Source organism: Salvelinus namaycush, chromosome 5, assembly GCF_016432855.1.
Source record: "Salvelinus namaycush isolate Seneca chromosome 5, SaNama_1.0, whole genome shotgun sequence".
Classification (NCBI taxonomy): domain Eukaryota; kingdom Metazoa; phylum Chordata; class Actinopteri; order Salmoniformes; family Salmonidae; genus Salvelinus; species Salvelinus namaycush.
The window spans coordinates 24,694,892-24,708,426 of NC_052311.1; the positions used below are offsets into that span (position 1 = coordinate 24,694,892).

The 13,535-nt window shown below is 42.1% G+C and overlaps 1 protein-coding gene across 1 annotated transcript; it reads left to right on the forward strand.

Annotated features, from left to right (window-relative positions):
• Positions 1-11,213: 11,213 nt before the first annotated feature.
• On the forward strand, positions 11,214-12,756 carry LOC120047451. The gene is made up of 4 exons (XM_038992978.1): positions 11,214-11,631; positions 11,844-11,907; positions 12,087-12,169; positions 12,330-12,756. The coding sequence occupies exons 1-4, from the start codon at positions 11,368-11,370 to the stop codon at positions 12,627-12,629; spliced, it is 711 nt and encodes a 236-aa protein (XP_038848906.1). The 5' UTR covers positions 11,214-11,367; the 3' UTR covers positions 12,630-12,756.
• Positions 12,757-13,535: the final 779 nt, after the last annotated feature.

Genomic DNA, 13,535 nt, shown 5'->3' on the forward strand with positions numbered 1-13,535 from the left:
TTATTCTTTAAAAGTGCCTTCCTCACCATCTTAAATAAGCATGCCCCATTCAAAAAATTTAGAACCAGGAACAGATATAGCCCTTGGTTCACTCCAGACCTGACTGCCCTTGACCAGCACAAAAACATCCTGTGGCGTACTGCATTAGCATCGAATAGCCCCCGTGATATTTAACTTTTCAGGGAAGTTAGGAACCAATATACACAGGCAGTTAGGAAAGCTAAGGTTAGCTTTTTCAAACAGAAATTTGCATCCTCTAGCACAAACTCAAAAAAGTTCTAGGACACTGTAAAGTCCATGGAGAATAAGAGCACCTCCTCCCAGCTAACCACTGCACTGAGGCTTGGAAAAAATGTCACCACTGATAAATCCGCTGTAATTGAGAATTTCAATAAGCATTTTTCAACGGCTGGCCATGCTTTCCACCTGGTTACCCCTACCCCGGTCAACAGCCCTGCACCCCCCACAGCAACTCGCTTAAGCCTCCCCCATTTTTCCTTCACCCAAATCCAGATAGCTGATGTTCTGAAAGAGCTGCAAAATCTGGACCCCTGGGATCGAGCCCAGGCTCTGTCGCAGCCGGCCGCGACCGGGAGGTCCATGGGGCGACGCACAATTGGCCTAGCGTCGTCCGGGTTAGGGAGAGTTTGGCCGGTTGGGATATCCTTGACTCATCGCACACTAGCGACTCCTGTGGTGGGCCGGGCGCAGTGCACGCTGACCAGGTCGCTAGGTGTATGGTGTTTCCTCCGACAAATTGGTGCGGCTGGCTTCCGGGTTGGATGCGCGCTGTGTTAAGAAGCAGTGCGGCTTGGTTGGGTTGTGTGTCAGAGGACGCATGGCTCTCGACCTTCGTCTCTCCCGAGCCTGTACGGGAGTTGTAGCGATGAGACAAGACAGTAACTACTAACAATTAGATACCATGAAATTGGGGAGAAAAAGGGGGTAAAAAATATATATATATATATCTGGACCCCTACAAATTAGCTGGGCTAGACAATCTGGACCCTCTCTTTCTAAAATTATCTGCCGAAATTGTTGCAACCCCTATTACTAGCCTGTTCAACCTCTCTTTCGTATCGTCTGAGATTCCCAAAGATTGGAAAGCTGCTGCGGTCATACCCCTCTTCAAAGGGGGAGACACTCTAGACCCAAACTGCTACAGACCTATATCTATCCTACCCTGCCTTCTAAGGTCTTCGAAAGCCAAGTTAACAAACAGATTACCGACCATTTCGAATCCCACCGTACCTTCTCCGCTATGCAATCTGGTTTCAGAGCTGGTCATGGGTGTACCTTAGCCACACCCAAGGTCCGAAACAATATCATAACCGCCATTGATAAGAGACAATACTGTGCAGCCGTATTCATCGACCTGGCCAAGGCTTTCGACTCTGTCAATCACCACATTCTTATCGGCAGACTCAACAGCCTTGGTTTCTCAAATGACTGCCTCGCCTGGTTCACCAACTACTTCTCTGATAGAGTTCAGTGTGTCAAATCGAAGGGCCTGTTGTTTGGACCTCTGGCAGTCTCTATGCGGGTGCCACAGGGTTCAATTCTCAGGCCGACTCTCTTCTCTGTATACATCAATGATGTCGCTCTTGCTGCTGGTGATTCTCTGATCCACCTCTACGCAGACGACACCATTCTGTATACTTCTGTCCCTTCTTTGGATACTGTGTTAACTAACCTCGAGATGAGATTCAATGCCATACAGCTCTCCTTCCGTGGCCTCCAACTGCTCTTAAATACAAGTAAAACTAAATGCATACTCTTCAACTGATCGCTGCCCGCACCTGCACCGCCCATCCAGCATCACTACTCTGGACAGTTCTGACATAGAATATGTGAACAACTACAAATACCTAGGTGTCTGATTAGACTGTAAACTCTCCTTCCAGACTCACATTAAGCATCTCCAATTCAAAATTAAATCTAAAATAGGCTTCCTATTTCGCAACAAAGCATCCTTCACTCATGCTGCCAAACATACCCTCGTAAAACTGAACATCCTACCGATTCTCGATTTCGTCGATGTCATTTACAAAATAGCCTCCAACACTCTACTCAATAAACTGGATGCAGTCTATCACAGTGCCATCCGTTTTGTCACCAAAGCCCCATATACTAACCACCACTGCGACCTGTACTCTCTCGTTGGCTGGCCCTCGCTTCATACTCGTCGCCAAATCCACTGGCTCCAGGTCATCTACAGGTCTTTGCTAGGTAAAGCCCCGCCTTATCTTAGCTCACTGGTCACCATAGCAGCACCCACCCGCAGCACGAGCTCCAGCAGGTATATTTCACTGGTCACCCCCAAAGCCAATTACTCCTTTAGCCGCCATTCCTTCCAGTTCTCTGCTGCAAATGACTGGAACAAACTGCAAAAATCACTGAAGCTGGAGACTCATATCTTCTTCACTAACTTTAAGCATCAGCTGTCAGAGCATCTCACAGATCACTGCACCTGTACATAGCCCATCTGTAAATAGCCCATCCAACTACCTCATCCCCATACTGTATTTATTTATTTATCTTGCTCCTTTACACCCCAGTATCTCTACTTGCACATTCATCTTTTGCACATCTGTCACTCCAGTGTTTAATTGCTATATTGTAAATACTTCGCCACCATGGCAAATTTATTGCCTTACCTCCCTTATCTTACCTCATTTGCACACACTGTATATAGACTTTTTCTACTGTATTATTGACTGTATGTTTGTTTATTCCATGTGTAAATCTGTGTTGTTGAATGTGTCGAACTGCTTTGCTTTATATTGGCCAGGTCGCAGTTGTAATTGAGAACTTGTTCTCAACTAGCCTACCTGGTTAAATAAAGGTGAAAAAAAGCACATGTGGGAAGTCCTTCAAGACTGTTTCAAAAGCGTTCCAGGTGAAGCTGGTTGAGAGAATGCCAAGAGTGTGTAAAGCTGTCATCAAGGCAAAGGGTGGCTACTTTGAAGAATCTCAAAGATAAAATATATTTTAATTTGTTTAACACTTTTTTGGTTACTACATGATTCCATATGTGTTATTTCATAGTTTAATGTAGTCTCAATGTAGAAAATAGTAAAAATAAAGAAAAACCCTTGAATGAGTAGGTGTGTCCAAGTTTTCACCATCATTGTAAAGCCCTAGTTATTTTGTTACTTTGACAAAGTTATTTATGAAAGATTATGTGATTAATGATTCATTTACTTCTGTTCCTCATTTGAAGGTCAACCCTGTTATGTTATGTGAACTGAACTCTCATTTTAATATGGTGAAACTATTCCTTTTTAAACATTTATTTCAAAAGAAACATTGAACATCTAATAGTCAAATCATAGTGTAAAACCAGGTGAGCTGGTTCTACTCTTTTTGGCCATTTTCTGGTGTTTTGTGGTGAAAAACTGAGCAGGTAGAGCATAAAACTCAGGATGTGTAACAGGATGCCCTGTCACGCATAGATAGACAGGCTAGAAATGTTTAACATTTTTTGTGAAACTTGCATTCAATTGCCCCTCCCTGTAATACAGAACAACCTTCCATTCTCCCTGTCATGAGGATTCATGGCTGATTTAACTAGTAATTACCAGTTGGAGGGCCGTCCAAGTGGATTTTTCCCAGATGTGGTAAATTCCCACTTCTCACTTGGTTACTAACGCACCATAACACTGCTAACCCAACACTGTAGAGCCGTATCATACCTCTCATTGGATGCACAAAACCTAGACCTACACTTTGAAATACAGTGCCTTCAGAAGTATTCACACCCCTTAACCTTTTCCACACTTTGTTGTGTTACAGCCTGAATTAAAATGTATATTTTTTGTTGTTGAAATTTATACACATTTAAAGCTGAAATATTTTTGAGTTTATTTTTTAAAATTTAACTAGGCATTTCAGTTAAGAACAAATTATTGTTTACAATGACAGCCTAGTAACAGTGGGTTAACTGCCTTGTTCAGGGGCAGAACGACAGATTTATACCTTGTCAGCTCAGGGATTCGATCTAGCAACTCTTTCGGTTACTGGCCCAACGCTCAAACCTCTAGGCTACCTGCCACAATAACTATTTAACTCCTTTGTTATGGCAAGACTAAATACGTCCAAAAGTAAAAATGTTCTTAACAAGTCAGATAAGTTGCATGGACTCACTCTGTGTGCAATAATATCAATTATATATATTTTTTAATCATTGCCTCATCTCTGTACCCCACACATCAGCCGAGTAGTGAATTTCAAGCAGAGATTCACCACAAAGACCAGGGAGGTTTTCCAATGCTTCGCATGGAAGAAGGCACCTATTGGTAGATGGGTAAAATAAAAAAACAGACACTGAATATCCCTTTGAGCATGGTGAAGTTATTAATTACACTTTGGATGGTGTATCAATACACCCTTTCACTACTAAGATACAGGTGTCCTTCCTAACTCAGTTGCCGGAGAGGAAGGAAACCGCTCAGTGATTTCACCATTGGGCCAATGGTGACTTTAAAACAGTTACAGAGTTTAATGGCTGTGATAAGAGAAAACTGAGGATGGCTCAACAATACTAACCTAATTAACAGAGTGAAAAGGAGGAAGTCTGTATAGAATCAAAATGTTCCAAAACATGCATCCTGTTTGCAATAAGGCACTAAAATAATACTGCCAAAAAATTGTCAAAGAAATTAACTTTTTGTCCTGAATAAAAAGTGTTGTTTAGGGCAAATCCAACACAACACATCACTGAGTATCAGTCTTCATATTTTCAAGGATGGTAGTGGCTGCATCATGTTATGGATATGCTCGTCATCGGCAAGGACTAGGGAGTTTTTTTTGTTGATAAAAAGAAACAGAGGAATAGAGCTAAGCGCATGCAAAATTCGAGAGGAAAACCTGGTTCAGTCTGCTTTCCAACACTGGGAGACAAATTCACCTTTCAGCAGGACAAGAAGTTAAATTCAGGGCCAAATATACACTGGAGTTGCTTACCAAGACGACATTGAATGTTCCTGTGTGGCCTAGTTACAGTTCGGACTTAAATCGGCTTGAAAATCTATGGAAAGACTTGAAAATGACTGTCTAGTAATGATCAACAACCATCTTGATAGAGCTTGAATAGTGTAAAAAATTATAATTGGCAAGTATTGTACAATCCAGGTGTGCAAAGCTCTGGAGACTTACTCAACAAGACTCACAACTGTAATCGCTGCCAAAAGGCAATCTTACATGTATTGACCGAGGGGGTTGAATACTTATCTAATCAACATATATTAGTGTTTTATTTTTAATTAATCTTTTTCAAAATATACATTTTTTCTTCCACTTTGACAGAGTACTTTGTGTATATCGTTGAAAAAACATACAATCAAATCCATTTTAATCCCAATTCGTAACAAAGAAAAATGTGGAAAAAGTCAACTGGTGTGAATACTTTCTGAAGGCACTTTATTGTGAAGTGTTGTACAATGTACAGTTCATGTGAAAATCCATAAAAAAATATTTTGATATATAATTTATAAACAGCCTAATGCCCGATTTCATTATTTCATTAAGCTGAAGAGAGGCACTTACTATAGTATTTTTTTCCCCTCTCAAGATGTTTTTTTTATGAAGTTTAACATGTGCTCTTTATGACAGAATGTTTAAATTAGTTGAAATCTACCCCCAAAAATGGACAATTTAAATTATATCGCTGCCAAAGTTTTGTTTGGTTGGCAAAACAATTATCTCCACTGGTTTATGCTTATTTATAAAATACTCTTAGGCCTCATTCCCCCCTATCTGAGATACCTACTGCAGCCCTCATCCTCCACATACAACATCCGTTCTGCCAGTCACATTATGTTAAAGGTCCCCTAAGCACACACATCCCTGGGTCGCTCCTCTTTTCAGTTCGCTGCAGCTAGCGACTGGAACGAGCTGCAACAAACACTCAAACTGGACAGTTTTATCTCAATCTCTTCATTCAAAGACTTAATCAAGGACACTCTTACTGACAGTTGTGGCTGCTTTGTGTGATGTATTGTTGTCTCTACCTTCTTGCCCTTTGTGCTGTTGTCTGTGCCCAATAATGTTTGTACATTATTTTTGTGCTGCTACCATGTTGTGCTGCTGACATGTGTTTCTACCATGTTGTTGTCGTGTTGTGTTGCTACCATGCTGTGTTTTCATGTGTTGCTGCCATGCTATGTTGTTGTCTTAAATCTCTCTTTATGTAGTGTTGTGGTGTCTCTCTTGTCGTGATGTGTGTTTTGTCCTATATTTTTATTTCTTTTTTCTTTTTAATCCAAGCCCTCTTACCCGCAGGAGGCCTTTTGACTTCTGGTAAGCCTCATTGTAAATAAGATTTTTGTTCTTAACTGACTTGCCTAGTTAAATAAAGGTTAAATAAAACATTTAAATTAAAATCTCCATTGATCAAAACGAAAAGAGTAATTGAAGAAGCTGCATTAGGAACCACTTTGGCCACCAGGTAGACTAGATGTCATAGCCATGAATTTCTGGGAAATTCAGGCATTACATGCATTTGAGCAAAGATGGTAATTGCATCTACATGTATTACGTGATGTTAAATATATCAATTTTTTTACTTTATTTTCGTAAGGGTCAGTCTGTCATTTCTCTCTGCCAGTCCTTATTGGCCTATCACCCATTCTCTCTCTCCTGTTCGTTACCTTCTCTCCAGTGTATTTCTTCAGCAGCTGTCCTGAGTAATACAGAGGAAGGGCTGTGATGGTCTCCCTCCTCTTGTAAACCCGTCTAGTGGTTGCTGTCATGGTTCCACTTTGTCCTGGTCCTGCTTAGCTCAACTCTGTTTGGGTTAATCCAGTTCAGTTCACATAAACTTTAAGTTTGACTTAAGTTTAAACCACTATACATGTAGATCCAGATCCCTGTGGCTCTGTCCACCACTTGATCTAATTATCTCAGAACTTTTAGTGTTGTTGTTTTATCTGTCTGCGTGAGTCATTGACTTAGCTTATCGTCCTCTCTCTCCCTCAGTCCTTGGTCAGTATAAGGCTGGTTGGACTTAGGGAATGAGGAAGCAGTGCAGTGATTTACAGAGTGGAAAGTAACACCTCTAGGTACTAGGTCGTCCTTTGGCACTTTAGACCTGGAACTGGCACAACTGCCACCTTCATATGACTATGTACTGTGCCCAGCCTCCGAAGTGACTCTTATCAACTGTACGGAAGGTTTTCCTTTGTGTTGTCTCAGGAATGCTGCATGATCTCTCCAACATCCATTTTGTCACACGTCTGGGTAGCAGAGGTCCTGTTGTCTTTAAATCCTGTAGGTCTGATACTGTATCTGATTGGAAGTTAACCCCGAAAAGTCTAAGCCTTTTTATTTATTTTTTATTTTATTAAACCTTTATTTAACCAGGTAGGCCAGTTAAGAACAAGTTCTCATTTACAACTGCGACCTAGCCAAGATAAAGCAAAGCAGTGTGACAAAAACAACAACACAGAGTTACACATAAACAAACGTAGAGTACATCACACAAAGCAGCCACAACTGTCAGCAAGAGTGTCCATGATTGAGTCTTTGAATGAAGAGATTGAGATAAAACTGTCCTGTTTGAGTGCTTGTTGCAGCTCGTTCCAGTCGCTAGCTGCAGCGAACTGAAAAGAGGAGCGACCCAGGGATGTGTGTGCTTTGGGGACCTTTAACAGAATGTGATTGGCAGAACGGGTGTTATATGTGGAGGATGAGGGCTGCAGTAGATATCTCAGACAGGGAGGACTGAGTCCTAAGAGGGTTTAATAAATAAGCATCAACCAGAGGGTCTTGCGACAGGTATACAGAGATGACCAGTTTACAGAGGAGTATAGAGTGCAGTGATGTGTCCTATAAGGAGCATTGGTGGCAAATCTGATGGCTGAATGGTAAAGAACGTCTAGACGCTCCGAGAGCACCCTTACCTGCCGATCTATAAATTATGTCTCTGTAATCTAGCATGGGTAGGATGGTCATCTGAATCAGGGTTAGTTTGGCAGCTGGGGTGAAAGAGAAACGATTTCGATAGTGGAAACCAAGTCTAGATTTAACTAGCCTGCAGCTTTGATATGTGCTGAGAGAGGGACAGTGCACCGTCTAGCCACACTAGCCATACCGTCTAGCCACGCCGTCTAGCTTTTGCGAGGGGGGTTCTACTAAACTAACATTTGGAATTGTTTTTAAATGGCCATACCGTGTATCATTTAGCGATTTGATTTGGAATTTTAGGACACCTGTAGGTATAAAATAAAATATATAAAAAATGTAATTGAATAACACGTTAATTAATGGCAAAACAGCAAGTAAAAAAATTGTAATCATAAGGAATAAGGTTTTGAAGTGTCTCTTATATCAAGGGGAGACACTATATATACAAAAGTATATGGACACCCCTTCAAATTAGTGGATTCGGCTATTTCAGCCACACCCATTGCTGACAGGTGTATAAAATCGAGCACACAGCCATGTAATCTCCATACACAAACATTGGCAGTAGAATGGCCTTACTGAAGAGCTCAGTGACTTTCAATATGGCACCGTCATAGGATGCCACCTTTCCAACAAGTTAGTTCATTACATTTTTGCCCTGCTAGAGCTGCCCTCGTCAACTGTAAGTGCTGTTATTGTGAAGTGTAAACACCTAGGAGCAACAACGGCTTGTCCGCAAAGTGGTAGGCCACACAAGAGCACAGAATGGGACCGGCGAGTGCTGAAGCACATAGCTTCATGAAATGGGTTTCCATGGCCGAGCAGCCGCACAAAGCCTAAGATCACCATGCGCAATGCCAAGCGCCAGGCTTGGCAGTCCGACAGACAAATCTGGGTTTGATGAATGCCAGAAGAACGCTACCTGCCTCAATGCATGGTGCCAACTGTAATGTTTGGTGGAGGAGTAATAATGGTCTGGGGCTGTTTTTCATGGTTCGGGCTAGGCCCCTTAGTTCCAGTGCAGGGAAATCTTAACGCTGCTGTATACAATGATATTCTAGACAATTCTGTGCTTCCAACTTTGTGACAACAGTTTGGGGAAGTTGATTTCCTGTTTCAGCATGACAATGCCCCCATGCACAAAGCGAAGTCCAAACATAAATGGTTTGTCGAGATCGGTGTGAAAGAACTTGGGCTAGGCCCCTTAGTCAGGGTTCTGTGGCTTGCACAGAGCCCTGACCTCAACCCCATCGAACACCTTTGGGATGAATTGGAACATCGACTGCGAGCCAGGCCTATTCGCCCAACATCAGCGCCCAACCTCACTAATGCTCTTGTGGCTGAATGGAAGCAAGTCCCGGCAGCAATGTTCCAATATCTAGTGGAAAGCCTTCCCAGAAGAGTGGAGGCTGTTGTAGCAGCAAAGGGGGGACCAACTCCATATTAATGCATAACACTTTGTAATGAGATGTTTGACGAGCAGGTGTCCACATAATTTTGGTAATATAAATATATAGGAAGGACATTTTTTCAAAATGCCCCAAACATGCTCAATCCGTGACATGTCTGGTGAGTATGCAGGCCATGGAGGAATTGGGACCTTTTCAGCTTCCAGGAGTTGTGTACATTTCCTTGTGACATGCATTATCGTGCTGAAACATGAGGTGGTGGCGGTGGATGAATGGCACGACATTGTGCCTCAGGATCTCATCCCTTGTATCCCTGTGCATTCAAATTGCCATTGATAAAATGCAATTGTGTTTGTTGTTTGTAGCTTAAGCCTGCCCATACCATAACCCCACCACCACCATGGGGCATTCTGTTCACAACGTTGACATCAGCTAACCGCTCGCCCACACAATGCCATCTGCCTGGTACAGTTGCCAGTGGCCATTGAAGGTGAACTTTTGCCAACTGAAGTAGATTATGATGCCGAACTGTAGTCAGGTCAAGACCCTGGTGAGGACGACGAGCACACAGATGAGCTTCCCTGAGACGGTTTCTGACAGTTTGTGCAGAAATGTTTCGGTTGAGCAATCCCACAGTTTCATCAGCTGTCCGGGTGGCTGATCTCAGACTATTCCTCAGATGAAGAAGCTGGATGTGGAGGTCCTGGGCTGGAGTGGTTACATGTGGTCTGCGATTGTAAGGCTGGTTGGTCGTACTGCCAAATTCTCTAAAACGATGGTAGAGATATTAACATTCAATTCTCTGGCAACAGCTCTGGTAGACATTATTGCAGTCAGCATGACAATTGCACGCTCCCTCACCCTGAGACATCTGTGGCATTGTGTTGTGTGACAAAACTGCACATTTTAGACTGGCTATTTATTGTCCCCATGCACAAGGTGCACCTGTGCAACAAGGACGTAAACAAATTTGTGCACAAAAGTTGACATAAATAAGCTTTTTGTGCATATAAAACATTTCGGAGATATTTTATTTCAGCTCATGAAACACGGGACCAACACTTTCCATGTTGTGTTTATATTTTAGTTCAGTGTAGTTTGTAGCCCAAACGGTTCAGACGCTACAGACAGAAGTTGGCACATCAGGGGTACCGACAAGTCCCGTGGGGCTTGTGGGGGTAGCAGAGCAAAATGGAGAACATCATCTTTGTTCGTGAGAGTCCCATCTTTCCATATAATTATATTAGTTTTGTAGGCCAAACCGGTCAGATGCTACATTCTTTTTAGTGAAAAGACCGATTTTCGTGATGTCTCCTAGTCTGACAAGCAGTGCTGTAGCTCTGCCACTTCCCACCGCAGATGTGGAAGGCCGACATAGGCGGCTGCGGTGGATTGAGATGCAGCCCATGCAAAACAGATAGCACGGGTGCCACAATCGACTCTTAAGGATTAACTCAGTAGTAATGCCATTAGTGAACGAGTCAGATTTTGATTCCAAACAAGTCAGATGCCTATAAAAGGCTCGTAGATTAATTGTCTCCTTCTATTTTGCTCCTGACACTGGTGAGATATACTCTCTCTCTTTCTGTCTCCCTCCTCCCCAGGGACTCTTGGGGCATGGCCTTTCAGGCTATGCTTTCTCTCTCCCTCTGATCATGTCTAGAATAATACATTGTAATGCTTGTTAAAGCTTTGTAACTTAAGCCTTAAGCCTTGCAGCGTTCATTGGACAAAGTTAGCTATATAATACTTGCGTTTTGCTTAAATCCTAAACACACACACACACACACACACACACACACACACACACACACACACACACACACACACACACACACACACACACACACACACACACACACACACACACACACACACAGGCGCATACAGGCCCCTCCCACACAGGAAATAACTCAATAACTTTCCTTTTGCTTTCGTTTTTTAAGACTGCTTGCAGTAGTTGCTCTTGCTTCTTTATGTTAATATTTTCTCTGTCAAATTGCTGTGTGAAGTGTTAAAGTCGGTGTTGGATTAGATACTTGACTCTGTCAAAATGGACAGTGTTCTGCCGGAGTTGACTTGTCTCGTCTGCTATGAGATACTAAATGATCCCCACCAGTTCCCATGTGGACACAGCTACTGCCTGCCCTGCATCCAGAGCATGAGGTGCCACAACAATTACAGCTGTCCTGAATGTCGAAGAGAATTCACAGACAACAGTGATATCGTCAGAAACTATAGGCTGGCTAACATTGCCAACACATTCCGCAAACATCAACAGAGGACTGAGGGTAATACTGTTACAGGGGCCTCTGAGGTGAGTCCGGGTCTGAGGTGACACCGAACCTTTGGTTGCTCTTTCTTTATATATGTGACTCAAGAATATCTGGTGTGATGTGACTAGTTACCAATGCAGAGAGAGTTGCCTTGAAAGTCAGGTTTATTTTATTTGTATGAAATTCCAATGAATGATTTTTAAATGTTGGTATCCAACAGTAGTTTACTGAACTTCTCCCTCTTTCCTATCAGACGTCTGGTGGATATGTGAGCTGGTTACAGCTGATGATCATACTCCTAACAGTTATTGCTCTCTGTGAGTACACAATAACCAATACCAAAGATATGATAGTTTCCAATACACCCCACAGCGAATAATAGTATTTAAACAGTTGGGGGAAATATACAAATGGATAGATAGATAAATTATAATGTAGATGTATGAGCACATTACTTACTGTGCTCTTCAAACTGTTCTTCTTACTCATTCCCCAGTAAAAGTGTACTCCCTTTGGAAGATCGCAGACGAAGATTATCGGACACAGCTGGAAATCTACCCTTCAGACCTCCCGAACCAGGTTTGGTCCCCTCTACAACCATACCACATTCAGTCCAGAGCAGTGTTATAAAACACCTTTTTTGTTGTTGTGTTACACTGGGTTCAGAGAGAACGAAAATAACAAAAGAATGGAAGTATGTCTCGGTTGTTCCATAATCCTACCTTTGTTTCTCTTCAAGGTTACCCAGCATGATGGTCTCTTTCTGCCTAGAGTGATCTGGACACTAGTGTCTCTACTATCTCTGCTCCTCCAGATACTTTGGCTCCCCCTATGGGTGTTGTGGTGGTTTGCCTCCACCCTATTGTGCCTGATATTTTTGTGTGTGGAGTTTATCATGTCTTGCCTCTTACAGGTTATTGCTTGGTTATGCAATGTTACATATTTTACATTCAACGTCCTTGTGTATGTCTGTGGTATTGTTTCCATTCTGAATTTGATTGCTGACACCAGGCATGGTAGGGAGGGTAGGCCTACGTGAAGTATCCTAACATGAAAAGCAGCCTACAGAATGCTTTAATCCAGCGATTCTCCACTACTGACCCAAATTTGGGTCACGGAAGATATGGAAAGGTCATGTGTAAATAAATAAATATATACAGTACCAGTCAAAAGTTTGGACACACCTACTCATTCAAGGGTTTTTCTTTATTTTTTTACTATTTTCTACATTGTAGAATAATAGTGAAGACATCAAAACTATGAAATAACACATGTAGTGTAGTAACCAAAAAAGTGTTAAACAATTCAAAATATATTTTACATTTGAGATTCTTCAAAGTAGCCACCCTTTGTGTTTATGACAGCTTTGCACACTCTTGGCATTCTCTCAACCAGCTTCATAAGGTAGTCATCTGGAATGCATTTCAATTAACAGGTGTGTCTTGTTCAAAGTTAATTTGTGGAATTTCTTTCCTTCTTAATGCGTTTGAGCCAATCAGTTGTGTTGTGACAAGGTCGGGGTGGTACACAGAAGATAGCCCTATTTGGTAAAAGACCAAATTATGGTAAGAACAGCTCAAATAAGCAAAGAGAAACGACTGTCCGTCATTACTTTAAGACATTAAGGTTCCATCAATATGGAACATTTCAAGAAATTTCAAAGTGCAGTCGCAAAAACCATCAAGCGCTATGATGAAACTGGCTCTCATGAGGACCACCACAGGAAAGGAAGACCCAGAGTTACCTCTGCTGCAGAGGATAAGTTCATTAGAGTTAACTGCACCTCAGATTGCAGTCCAAATAAATGCTTCACAGAGTTCAAGTAACAGACACATCTCAACATCAACTGTTCAGAGGAGACTGCGTGAATCAGGCCTTCATGGTCAAATTGCTGTAAAGAAACCACTACTAAAAAACACCAAAAAGAAGAAGAGACTTGCTTGGG

What these genes read in the sequence shown, in the direction of transcription:
- LOC120047451 (XM_038992978.1), top strand. Translation starts at nt 11,368, where the DNA reads ATGGACAGTGTTCTGCCGGAGTTGACTTGTCTCGTCTGCTATGAGATA. An exon ending in CCTAACAGTTATTGCTCTCT is followed by an intron (nt 11,908 to 12,086) that starts GTGAGTACACAA and finishes CTCATTCCCCAG; the next exon opens with TAAAAGTGTACTCCCTTTGG. An exon ending in CTTCAGACCTCCCGAACCAG is followed by an intron (nt 12,170 to 12,329) that starts GTTTGGTCCCCT and finishes TTTCTCTTCAAG; the next exon opens with GTTACCCAGCATGATGGTCT.